The sequence below is a fragment of the Scyliorhinus canicula genome, chromosome 9 (assembly GCF_902713615.1).
Source record: "Scyliorhinus canicula chromosome 9, sScyCan1.1, whole genome shotgun sequence".
NCBI lineage: Eukaryota > Metazoa > Chordata > Chondrichthyes > Carcharhiniformes > Scyliorhinidae > Scyliorhinus > Scyliorhinus canicula.
In genome coordinates this window covers 192,037,637-192,051,415 of record NC_052154.1, presented here as the reverse complement: position 1 = coordinate 192,051,415, position 13,779 = coordinate 192,037,637, and the positions used below count along the sequence as shown (strand labels likewise).

The window sequence follows — 13,779 nt, the reverse complement described above, 5'->3', positions numbered from 1 at the left end:
TAATAGAAAGCAAAGAGTTGGGATAAATGGGTGTTTCTCTGGTTGGCAATCAGTAGCTAGTGGTGTCCCTCAGGGATCCGTGTTGGGCCCACAATTGTTCACAATTTACATTGATGATTTGGAGTTGGGGACCAAGGGCAATGTGTCCAAGTTTGCAGATGACACTAAGATGAGTGGTAAAGCGAAAAGTGCAGAGGATACTGGAAGTCTGCAGAGGGATTTGGATAGGTTAAGTGAATGGGCTAGGGTCTGGCAAATGGAATACAATGTTGACAAATGTGAGGTTATCCATTTTGGTAGGAATAACAGCAAACGGGATTATTATTTAAACGATAAAATATTAAAGCATGCCGCTGTTCAGAGAGACTTGGGTGTGCTAGTGCATGAGTCACATAAGGTTGGTTTACAAGTGCAACAGGTGATTAAGAAGGCAAATGGAATTTTGTCCTTCATTGCTAGAGGGATGGAGTTTAAGACTAGGGAGGTTATGTTGCAATTGTATAAGGTGTTAGTGCGGCCACACCTGGAGTATTGTGTTCAGTTTTGGTCTCCTTACTTGAGAAAGGACGTACTGGCGCTGGAGGGTGTGCAGAGGAGATTCACTAGGTTAATCCCAGAGCTGAAGGGGTTGGATTATGAGGAGAGGTTGAGTAGACTGGGACTGTACTCGTTGGAATTTAGAAGAATGAGGGGGGATCTTATAGAAACATTTAAAATTATGCAGGGAATAGATAGGATAGATGCGGGCAGATTGTTTCCACTGGCGAGTGACAGCAGAACTAGGGGACATAGCCTCAAAATAAGGGGAAGTAGATTTAGGACTGAGTTTAGGAGGAACTTCTTCACCCAAAGGGTTGTAAATCTATGGAATTCCTTGCCCAGTGAAGCAGTTGAGGCTCCTTCATTACATGTTTTTAAGGTAAAGATAGATAGTTTTTTGAAGAATAAAGGGATTAAGGGTTATGGTGTTCGGGCCGGAAAGTGGAGCTGAGTCCACAAAAGATCAGCCATGATCTCATTGAATGGCGGAGCAGGCTCGTGGGGCCAGATGGCCTACTCCTGCTCCTAGTAGTTCTTATGTTCTGGCTCAACGATAGGGTAATGGGACAGTAGCAGCAGCAACTGGGGGGGGGGGGGGGACACGTTGATTATGTTTGGTTATTTTATTTAAATTTGATTTATTTAATTTTAATTTATGGTTAAGTTCTCTTGTTGTGGGGGGGGGGGGGGTGGGGGGACTGTGATACATGTGATGTTACGGTTTGGGGGGAATTGTGGGTGTTATGGGGCTGTTAGTTGCATTTTACTGCTTGTTGCTATACTTGTTGTTATATTTTTATATTTTCTGTAAAAAATTCCAATAAAAATTATTTTTTAAAAAATGTATGCCAACTTGTGACAAGAAAGGTAATTATTATTTATTTATTTTTTAATGTCGTATCTGCCAGTCCAGAGATGTGCAGGTTAGTTGGATTGACCATGTTAAATTGCCCCTGAGTGTCTAAAAGGCTATGTGGGGTTATGGGGATAGGGCAGGACCGCGGGCCTAGGTAGGGTGCTCTTTTGGCGGGTCACTGAAGACTTGATGGACCAAATGGCCTTCTTCTGTACTGTAGGGATTCCATGGATCCTATGGATCTTTAAAACATGTGCTCCCAATTTTTCAGGTATTGTAATGATACTTTATTTTGGTTTCAAAGAAGTATATTGTCCTGCCGAGGCCTTTGAAATTTGACATTGTTGCTAGTCCTGATGTGTGTGAGATGAAAAGCTTCAACAGCATGTCTCTTTTCAGTGGAATTAAGAAAGTTCTCTCTGCTCTCCATGGCTAGGATTTATCCTTAAACAACATCACCCAGGCAGATTATTTAGTCCTTATTATATTGCTATTTGTGGGAGTTTATTGCACTTCTTGATGCTAACGGTGCACAAGTCAGACTTTCATCTGTTCCCATAGTGAGGTTTTCTTTCCCTAGTATGGGTCACTAGCCTGTTGCCAGAGGCTTATAGTTCGAGGGGTACCACTTCACATTAAGAGTGGCTGATCAGGAGTCTCTTCCACTCTTATCATCGTATCATCTTGCATCATTGGCTTTGTCGATATATGCTGTGTTTGTGTAACCTACCTCTTCACTCATCTGATGAAAGAGCTATACTCCGAAAGCTCGTAATTCCAAATAAATCTGTTGGATTTTAACCTGGTGTTGTAAGACTTCTTACTGTGCCCACCCCAGACTGACGACGGCATCTCCACATCGCTCTTATCAACTGTCATTGGTGTGTGTTGGAAGGAGTTTACAAAGTGATACTCAACCTGTGTGGCCGAGTTATGGATGTACCTTCCGTGGCCATCGAGTTCCAGGACTCAAACCCGGAGCTCCCGGCTCAGGGGGAGGGACAGTACCCACTCTGCCACAAATACCTCTTTGTGGGAGCTTCCTGTGTATAAATTAGCTGCTGTGTTTCCCACATTAACAACAGTAAGCTCACTTCTAAAAGTATAAATTTTGAACAGAATAAATGGCCTTCTCCTGGGCTGTCACCATTTATCAGATAATCAGGTAATTGACTATAAAATGCTTTTCGACATTCTGAAGCTGTGAAAATTGCCACGCGAATTGAAGCTTTATCTCTGTCAGTGGTCTTTTCAGATGAAGTTGGTCTGGGAGTGTGAGCAATGCAGGAAAGCCCAGTTCTCTCATTCAATCTGTTAACCTGGGAATCTTCGTGGGCAGGTTTCCGGAGAGCAGTTGATCTCAGAAACCCAGGTTTTGGTTCCCAACCAGTGCCAAAAAATAAAAATCAGTTGTGGGGTTTAACATCTAACTCAGACAGGCAACAGAGCTGAATTACTTCCCAATCTGAATAGACCACTAAGCCATAGGGGAACCAAGAATTATTTTTGTTAGACCTTAAAAAAATCATCATTGTTAAACCATATTGTACTGCCAAATATGGGCCAAATCATCATCGTTAAACCATATTGTACTGCCTAATATGGGCCACTTTTCTATGTTAGTTCTATAAGGTTAATTTTCTCTTGACTTAAACTGACAAAAATAGTTCCTGAAGTTGTTATAGTTAGTCATAGCACACACAGAAGATTAATAACTTTTCTGTTTAGTTCTAAACGTTAAATGTATTTCAGACGGTTGGACCAGATGATTGATTTTGGAGGAAATATGCTGAAATGGCTGCCCATTTGTTGATAAATTAGAATAAAAGTGTAATTTTCTAAACTGTTGATACATAGGAGAAATACAAGGACAGGTGAACCATTTCACATACTGGTGAATCAGTGGCTGTGAACGCTGTACAATTAAATTGAGTCAAAGGACTGAGAATGTTCAGAGCTTTGAATGACAAGGATAGACATGGCCTTAAGTAGGGTGCTCTTTCCAAGGGCCAGTGCAGATTAGATGGGCTGAGTAATCCCCTTCTGCACTGTAAATTCTATGATTCTAGAGATAGACCCGAAGTCCCATGGTTCATCTCCTGGATCTGTGCTGATTTAAATGATTTCAACTGTAGGGTTACCAGAATGTAGTGTTGCTCTGTTTCGGTCCCAAAAGCGTCGCCAATACTGTTTATCTTAGTGAACCACAAGCCTTCCCTTATATCGATCAAATTACCACACAACCAGTTATTTAGTTCAAAAGATGGTTTATTTACATACACAAGAGTTATCTCGACATGCAAACACAATATCTACTACGAGTTAAACTACACCTATCAGCTACAATAACCTACACTTAACTTCAGGGCGACCGGCACTGTGCAAATGGATAAGGCCTTTATCTGGATTTCACTTGGCTGGTTCGAAGAAGGTGGCTCTGTCTCTGCTGGGCTCATCCGTCAGGTAGCGATCGTTGGTCTTGAACTTAGCTGGCTGTTCCTGCTGCAATTGGGTTGGCACAGGCTGGATGCAAAACAGACCAAACACATGGCTGTGCCCTCTTTTATCCCTCTGGGATTTTGTGCTCTTTGGGGCGGTCCTTAACCTTGAACCCAATAGTTCGACAGGGCTCTGATCACTGGCTTCGATTTCGGCCAATAAAGGGGCGGGTGCCATAGTAGCTGGGCGGGTCCTCAGCGGTCATTGACCTTGGCAGTTGGGCTTTCTGAGTAAGGGGAGTGGCGCCGATCAGTCTGTGGCTGTACCAGTTGCTTGATTGGAGTTTCATTGTCCTGGGAAAATGGGCCATTAAAATGCAAACGAGCGGGGGTTTCGATCAGATCTGGTTATCTGTGTTTTAGATACACGGAGTCAATGTATCTGTCTGAGTCCTGGGTTGCTCATAATTCCCATGGTCCTTTGCAGGTGGCCATCTTAGATGGCTACAGTAGCCTGCATCAACCTAATGGGAAGGGTGGGTACCCAATCCAGACAAAGGCCAGGAACAGAAAGTTCCATATGTATGTGTAAGCAGAAAGAGAAACACTGGGTTGTAGTACGGCAGATTGTGGGAATGCCCATCACCGTACTATTTACATCAAAAAGTTTATCAAACGCAATGGCGGCTTGGCACATGTTGAACTATACCCCAGCAAGACTTGAATCTGACATTAATGTCTGCAATTTCCCACAACATGAAAATGCTTCCCTCGTGATAGAAAAGTTTTATAATCAACATTCTCAGAGCCAGTATTTCCAAAGCGACCAACCTGGAATATTTCCAGGTTGTTTGAATGCATGTGTTTTACTGTAATGTACAAAATATTAACGTTGCCAAAAAATGAAATGTTCTTGAATATGGAGAAAGCTCATTACTGTCAGCTTAAAAAGTCATTGTTGGGAGGAATTCATGAGATGTAAATGAGAAATTCTTGCACATAAGTAACTGGCAGTTTAGCAAAAAAGAGAGTGTGTGGGTGTATGTGTGTGTTGTGTGTGCCTTATGCCTTATGTATATTGTGGAGACAGATCCCTCATAGCATTGATCACAGTGAGGCAAAGGATAACAATACGGACTTTATCAAGCAAGTGTGAACGGGACAGGAAAGTGTTTCAGGAAGCAAGTACAACAAGTTTGTGCTATATGTTAAAACGTAAAGTTATAAGTAGAGTGGTTCAGATAGTACCTGATAATCTCTTCCTGGAATCTATTGTAAGTGCCAGTCATTTATGGCCCTTGTTTTATCGTTGTATCAATAGGTTGTCTCAGTTTCACCCAGTTGTTGCACTTTAAAGAGTTCATTTGGTGTTCTTCAAGCACTGTTTTCAAAACTCTAATCGTGGTCACTGTGTAGGACTCGATGACTATGTAGCATCGTGATCGTGATCGTGATCTCAATGTAAATAGATAACAAATTAAGTACATTTCAAACATCTGCAGGAAAATATACGCTTGGGATTCAAGTTTCCTATTGAACACTATTCATTACTTGTATAATGATCAGTAATTTGTTTTAAATATTGACAGTACACAGCATATTGGATTGCTTCACGTGGGGTTTGGATTGATGAGTGAAATGTTGAACCTTGTTTTGGTAGATTTATACCGACTGGGCCAATCACTACCTGGCAAAATCTGGGCACAAGCGGCTTATCAGAGACCTACAGCAGGACGTGACGGATGGCGTGCTCCTGGCTGAGATCATCCAGGTTGTAGGTACGTGACACTCTATTCCTTTTGCTGTGGTTCTTATGAAAAGTATTGTCCATTTTTGACTTGCTGTTTTGATAATGCCCTTTCTCCAACCCCAGTATGACACCAGGTTTAAATTGTTAAGTGAGTTAAATCTGAAATAAGGAATCAAATGTTATAAATACATAGAGTGGACATGGAGAGAATGTTTCCGCTTGTAGGAAAACCTAGAACTCAAAGCTACAGCCTCAGGCTGAAGGGACGATCCTTTAAAACAGAGATGAGGAGGAATGTTTTCAGCCAGAAGGTGGTGAATCTGTGGAACTTTTTGCCGCTGAAGGCTGTGGAGGCCAAATCACTGAGTGTCTTTAAGACAGAGAAAGATAGGTTCTTGATTAATAAGGGGATCAGGGGTTATGGGGAGAAGGCAGGAGAATGGGGTTGAGAAACATATCAGCCATGACTGAATGGTGGAGCAGACTCGATGGGCAGAGTGGCCTAATTCTGCTCCTATGTATTATAAATTGTAACAGATATTGATGTTCAGACTCATTGCCATAGACAAAGTGCCAGACGCACAACTCATGTTCTCAGTGGAGCCAGAACTGGGTGGGTTGAATGTGGATATGGGCTCAGGATGTTATTTTTAAGCTTTTAACCACCCTAAAACCGCTCCCTTCCATTGGGTAAAATTGCCCCCTAAGAACGTAAACTATAAATTAGAATATTTAATACAAGCTTTATAAGATTGAGAGGTAAATTTGTAAAACATAAGATTCTGAAGGACCTCACTTGTTAAACGCTGAGGGATGTTTGCGCTTATGTGAATCTAGCACTAGGAGGTGCAGTTTAACGATAAGGGGCTGCATTCTCCGCCGGCAGGAGGCTCCGTTTTGCCGGCAGCTTGGGGGTTTCCTGACGGCATGCGGCTGCCTCACAATGGGAAACATCATTGACCGGGCGGCGTAACGGAAATAGAAATGTGGCGCAGTGAGACGGAGAATCCAGACCAAGGGGCACGATCTACCAGCCGCGTTACGCTCGAAAGGCAGTGCAGTGCAATGCGGCTGGTAGATCCCAGGAGATCCCTCTTCCAGGATCCACCATACTCGCCACGTCTGGTTAGGTCTCGCGAGACATCGCAATGTGAATCCCGCCCATTGTGCGTGACTCACCTTTTAGCAAATCTGCATATCATAAGCACTCCCACAATCTAACCAAGGCTTTGGGATCTAACCTCCTCCTCTTGGAGACCTCGGGGCTCCCACAAACGGGGACCCAACAGAACTGCACTCGTGGGGGTCTCCTAGGGGTTTGGACGTTCCCAAATTCTTGCCCTCTTGGCAGGTTAGCACTCTGGCACTGCTGGTGCCACCTGAGCACCTTGGCACTGCCAGCCTTGCATCAAGCCCTGGCAGTGCGACCTGGGCATGAGCTTGGCACTGCCCCAATGGCACTTTCAGCTGGCAAGGGGCACTGCCAGCATGGCGGTGTCAAGCTGGCATTTTTCCCGGGAAGGGGATTGGGCCCAGGGAGCCCTGTGCGGGTGCGGGGAGGCCTGAGGACCTCCTTATAGGTGATTTGATTTGGAGCTTTCGGGGTTGGGGGAGGGGGGGGGGGGGGGGGGATTTCGGGGGTTGCATCCCGATCTCCTGCACTGAAGAATTCCAGCGAGTGGAGCACCTCACTGCAGAAAATGAGACTGAGTGTGACCTCATCGAGGAATTCATCCCCGAATCTACCTGAATGGGAAGAGTCCTGTTCGATGGTGTGGGGTTTCACGGCGCTCCGAGTGCCGGGACACCCGGCTAAACATGCTCATTATGGGAATCTGTTCCCATTCAGGTAGATCGCACCCAAGGGTTCTCCCAATTAAGACAGCGATGAGGAGGAATTTATTCTCTCTTCCACTGACAGCAGCAATGCCTGGATCATTGAACAAGTTCAAGGCTGAGTGAGACCGATTTTTGGTTGACGAGGAAGTTCGGAGGAACCGGCAAAAAAGTGGTGTTAAGGCCGCAATCAGATCAGCCTTGCCTTATTGAATGGCGAGGTAGGAACAAGAGGCCAAATGGCCTCCTCCTGTTCCTATTTCCTGTGGCCTTATTCATTGTAATTTGTGGAGAGTGAAAGAAAGATGGGATTAAGAAAATGATACGAAGACAAAGGTCAAGTAAAAGAAGATACTTTTAAAAATCTCCAACAATAATTAAATTCTAAAAGACTGAGTCTTCACACTTGCAAAATTGTATTTCACTATCAGAATGATTCTTTGGCAGTAATTAACACACATCACACAGTTACAAATTCACCTGTTCCTCAATGCACTTTTCGGGTGTGTCTATTCGGTAGCTAGTGCGGAAGTACCACAACTTCATCTTCTTGTGTTTGAATGTCACATCTCTTGGTGAGGTATTGAAGACAGTCTCCAAGTCTTTTATGTTCAGTCCATGGATGACATCTTGTGCTGAATCAGCTAACACAGAGCTCTGCTACACAGCTGTCGCAGTGACCTTAACGTCCTCTCCCTCGACCATTCTCGTACCGACATTGCTCACCTCCACCCTCATCTCTTCCTTCTGCCATTAATTCAAATGTCGACTTAACCTCTTCATCACCCTTTGAGCTGAGTTCTCCGACAACCTTCTTGGCCAATAAACTAATGCCTCAACGATCCCCATCCACCCATCCTCTTTAAACTCCAATGGCTCCTTGTGTCTATTGTAGCTTATACATTTCTTTTCCTGATTTTTCAAATATCTCCACACACTCATCCTCCCTGACTTTGATAATCCCTTGCTTTAAATATCTACCCACATCCTCCTCTGTCGCCACACTTATCCCTAACCCGTGCTTATTATGTTTCACCATCAACAGCTGCTCTTTGAGTAATGGCTTTTCATTCTTCAGAAATTTTCAACTTCCCTTTCTCCACTTCCCTTGGTGTCCATGGCAACTCTTCCTTCCCTGTTCCATCAGTCTTGGCTTATTGGTAACTCACTCACCTGAGTCAGAATGCCTTACGTTGGGGGCCCACGCCAGGGCTGAATTGTATTCAGCTGTTGTGGGTGACATGGTGAGCACAGTGGTTAGCACTGTTGCCTCACAACTGCAGGGTCCCGGGTTCAATTCCAGCCTCGGGTGACTGTGTGGAGTTTGCACTTTCTCCCCGTGTCTGTGTGGGTTTTCTCCAGGTGCTCCGGTTGCCTCCCACAGTCCAAAGATGCGTAGGCCAGGTCGATTGGCCATGCTAAATAGACCTTAGTGTCCAAATAAGGTTAAGTGGGATTACTGGGTTACGGGGATAGGGTGGAGGTGATTGCTTAAATACAGTGCTCTGGGGCAGCACGGTGGCACAGTGGTTAGCATTGCTGCCTACGGCGCTGAGGACCCGGGTTCGAAGCCCGGCCCTGGGTCACTGTCCATGTGGAGTTTGCACATTCTCCCCGTGTCTGCGTGGGTTTCACCCCCACAACCCAAAGATGTGCAGGATAGGTAGATTGGCCACTCTAAATTGCCCCTTAATTGGAAAAAATAATTGGGTACTCTAAATTTATTTAAAAAAAAGAAAAAAAAAAGTACAGTGCTCTTTCCAAGTGTCAGTGCAGGCTGATGGGCCGAATGGCCTCCTACTGTATTGTAGATTCTATGATGATTCATACTGAGAGAGGGCTGCAGTGTTAGAGGTGGCTGTCTGCCGGGCGAGATGTTACACCCCAGACCTGCCCTCTCAGGTCACATAAAAGATCGCATGGCAAGCTATTGAAGAAGAACAAGGGTGTTCTCCCAGCGAACATTTATCCATTGATCAGTACCATCTTAAAAAAAACAGATTATCTAGTCATTTATCACACTGCGGTTTATGGGATCTTGCAATGTGTAAACTGGCTGTGCATTTGCCTGCATTGTAATAGTCACTATGCTTCAGAAATGCTCATTGGTTGTGAAGTGTATTGGAATGTCCCAAGGGTGCTATGTGAATCCAAGTTCTTTCTTTCTCTGAAACATATCCTACATACCAGGAAAACTATAAATGCAGTTGCTGCTCATGCTGGATGTTGGCCGGAGCCATTTGTCCAACAACAGCAACTTGCATTTCTGTTGCATCTTTAATATGACAGAACGCCTCAAGGCACTTCACAGGAGCATTATCAAACAAGGTTTGATGCCAATCTGCATAAGATATTTGGACAGATGACCGACAGCAGATAGGTTGCAAGGTACATCTTATAGGAGGCTAGAGAGGCAGAGAGTTTTAGTGAGAGAATTTGAAAGGTTAAGGTCTGGACAGCTGATGGTAAGGCCACCAATGGTGGAGTAATGAAAATCAGGAATGCACAAGAGGCCAAAATGGAATGAATGCAGGAGTCTTGGAGGGTTGTAAGGCTGGGGCAGGAGCTTGTAAATGCAACATTGTCTTCACATTGCTGCGTTCTCTCTGGAATTTCTCTCGCAGTACAGCATAAATACGGAAGGCTTTGCAACATCAGAAACCAAACCGAACAAAAGATTTTAAATTTGAAGCAGTACAGTGCTGTGTCAGACAGCAATGAGCATTCCTACAGAGTGAAAAGAGATGTCAGTCATAATCATCTTTCTGATGCTTGAACAGTCGGCAGCAGGTGAGGATGGGAAAATCAATTAAGAGGCTAGAGGTAAACACAGTATTTTGACTCCAGCAGCTAATTGCGCTTGCCATGGAGGCTTCATGTGGTTTCCATCTGTGCTATCCCAGTCTTGCTGCGTTTTGTTTTGTAGTGATCATGAAACCTTATCCTTCCCATGATGGTATTGGGTGCTTGACCCACCACTGTTGGGGTTCATGCAGTCAGACAAGTTGATGGAAAGGAGAGCGAGAGAGAGAAAGAGAGAGAGAGAGAGAGAGAGAAAGAAAGAGAGAGGCGTGGAAGGGGTTAAGCAGGGCTGTCATACAGTTGTCTGCTTTTTAGAGGATGACCTTGCTCCTCAGCTGCTGTGGGTTGGGTAGGCAGTGCCCAGCTGAAGATTGCGAGTATTCCCGACGAGTGTTCCTTTGCTGTCGTGAGGTTGCTTGTCAAAGATTTGATCTACTTCCAGCAGCTTTCAACAAGCCACTCTTTCACATTGTCTGTTCAGTAAGTGCTCCATCTGCGGCTAAAGTTAAGCACACTATTTTCTTAATATTTCAGCCAATGAAAAGATTGAAGACATCAATGACTGTCCCAAGAATCAATCTCAGATGGTAAGTAGCTTGAATTCCCTCCACTCTTGCATTTCAAACATTGCACTGTAGAAATAGAAAGGCTTATTTTCAGAACTGTTTGACTGGAATAGATTTGGAAATTACTCTGCCTGTTTCAGAACTAGTTGCTTTAGGTACTTGAACACATGAATCAAAGTAAAACAAGTCACCATGAAGCTTGTCTAGGTTAGAGTGTAGTTAATGTTGAGCACAGAATAATATGTTAAGCCTTGCAAGCTATTTTTAAAGGAAGAAAACTTGCACCTCCTTAAATTTCATTTGTGAATATTTCTAGAGGTTTATCAATTAGTTTTTTTAACTTCTTGTGCAAATACGCGAATATTTTTTTAAAAGGCGATCTCACTGACATTTGTTTTCAGAATGATCAGTTTTTCCAATCTTGCTTGTTTACGTTCTGATATTCAACACCGAAAATAGAAATTCCTTTGGAATCTTGAAGTTATTCCTTGATTGAAAATCAAATTTGCTCCTATTCTCTATTTTAAAACAGCAAACGCGTGGAGCAAAAAAATGTAAAGGCCAGTTAAAATTAGTGCAGTTGCTAGATTTTGAGACACTGCAGCAGATGATTGATGAGCTGATTCAAAGAATAACGAAGTGTGAAGCAAGAAGCACGTTATCTGAAATCACACTTAAAGTGGGAAAGAAAATCAGTACAGCTTCAAATCTGAATAAGTGCAAATGGCTATATGAGCACGATGGCACAGTCGCTTGGAATTTCCAATGGTGTTGCTACAGGGAAGTGAGAAATAGGTTTATTCCTGTGGCAAAGTACAGGTAAATCCCTGTGTTCTTGTCGAAAGGAGATCAGAAATCTCATTATTATGAATTCCACAAGCAATCTTGCGATGTTGCTTGTCAAGGGCTATGATGGGGAAGAGGTAGGGTGGAAGGGGCAGATGAGCAGGCAGGAAAATGGAGTTCAGGCCGTGATCAGATCACCCCTGATCTTATTCAATGGTGGAACAGACTCGAGGTTCCAAGTCGCCTACTTCCACTCCTATTTCTTACGATCGTCTGACCTTGTGCCCAACACAGACACGTGTTAGGGGCAGGTCAGTTTAGAACAGTAGTTGGTCCATGTTTTAAGGAGAGTTCGAGTGGGCAATAATTCAAAGTGCAAATGACTGTGTATATATTTTTAAATGTTTCCAATTAAGCGGCAATTTAGTGTGGCCAATCCACCTACCATAGAATCATTGGGTTGCGGGGGGTGAGACCCGCGCAGACACGGGGAGAATGTTCAAACTCCACACGGACAGTTACCCAGAGCCGGGATAGAACCTGGGACCTCGGTGCTGTGTCAACGGGACTTCCTGGTGTGCCTTCCTCGTCTCCGGGAAACTCATGCGCTGGCGTGGAATCGGAATATCGTGTCGGCGTAAATAGACGGTAGATCGCGCCCATTGTTCCTCATTACAAGTTTGCAATGACCCAAAGTGATTCATGCATGGAAGAATGGACCAGATTCAGGGACCAATCTGCTCCGACTTGTCCGTTGTGAGCCAACACAGGGGGCTGGAGATGCTCCATTGATTTAAAAAAAAAGTTTAGAGTACCCAATTCATTTTTCCAAATTAAGGGCCAATCCGCCTACCCTGCACATCTTTGGGTTGTGGGGGCAAAACCCACGCAGACACGGGGAGAATGTGCAAACTCCACATGGACTGTGACCCAGAGCCAGAATCGAACCTGGGACCTCGGCGCCGTGAGACAGCAGTGCTAACCACTGTGCTGCCCTGGAGATGTTCCATTGATTAGGGAGGGGATACGTAGACAAGATTCCAGATCCCAATTGTTATATGAGTGGAAGAGCATGTCTGTATGTTGGAAGGTGACACAAACATTCAATGTTGAGGACCATGCATGAGTAACCATCAGCTGCTGCAGCAATTATAAAGTTATCCAGAACTGTATCTGTATGCTGTATTATTTTATACTTTATGTTTTTTTTGGAAAATATTTTAGAAAGGCATATATATAATTTCAATAATTTTCAAGTGTATGGGAAGAGAACAGCGCCTTACCGTGTTGGGGTGTATGAAGCTCTCTGTGCTCCCGGAGTCGATCAGGCAGGATGTTTTGTGTCCGTTGATGAGCACGGTCATCGTCGCGGTCGAGAACGTTCGGGGCCGAGACTGGTCCAGGGTCACCGAGGCGAGTCGTGGTAAAAGTTGAAGATTTCCCTTGGGCGGTGTGTGGTCAACTGAATCGGGGTCCTGAGACTCCAGCCAAGATGGCGGCGCCCACGGGTTGCACATGGCTGGGGGTGTCCAAGATGGCGGCGCCCACGCGTTGCACGTGGTCCCTGGGGAACAAGATGGTGGCGCCCGGTGCCCGCACGTGGCCCGTGGAGAGAGTTGTGGTGGCGGCCCCTGTCCGTCCCCGGAGACGGCGGCGACCGCCTGGGCCTGGCATACCGCCACGAAATGGCCCTTTTTGCCGCACCCTTTGCAGGTGGAGGAGCGGGCCGGGCAGCGCTGCCGGGGGTGCTTGACCTGCCCGCAAAAATAACAGTGGGGCCTCCCCGAGGTTGCCTGGTAGCCGCAGGGCACAAGCTTGTGGGGGGATGGCGGATGCATCGGGGTCAGCCGCGGGCGGGTTCCACGCTGCCCAAGGTGCTGCCGCGCGGTCGGGGACGTACGCGCGGGTGTTTCGGGAGGCCACATCCAGGGAGTTAGAAAGGGCCCGTACCTCCTTGAGGCCTAGTGTCTCCTTCTCTAGCAGCCGTTGACGGATTTGGGAGGACAGCATACTTGCAACGAATGTGTCCCGGATTAAAAGTTCTGTGTGGTCGCTGGCTGAAACTTGCGGACAGTCACAGTTCCTACCTAGTACCAGAAGTGCGCGGTAGAATTCGTCTAGCGATTCCCCCGGGATTTGTCGCCTTGCTGCTAGCTGATGTCAGGCGTAGACCTGGTTTACTGGGTGAATGTAGTGTCCTTTCAA

The 13,779-nt window shown here is 45.2% G+C and overlaps 1 protein-coding gene across 9 annotated transcripts in view; it reads left to right on the top strand.

The window, feature by feature from the left end:
- Positions 1 to 13,779, top strand: part of nav2a (neuron navigator 2a) — a 1,053,608-nt gene that overhangs the window by 642,006 nt on the left and 397,823 nt on the right. For all 9 annotated transcript variants that reach the window (XM_038808368.1, XM_038808371.1, XM_038808364.1 and 6 more), the window contains exons 2-3: positions 5,495 to 5,612; positions 10,757 to 10,809. In XM_038808368.1, coding sequence (XP_038664296.1) covers positions 5,495 to 5,612; positions 10,757 to 10,809 — 171 coding nt within the window. The remainder of the gene's footprint in view (positions 1 to 5,494; positions 5,613 to 10,756; positions 10,810 to 13,779) is intronic.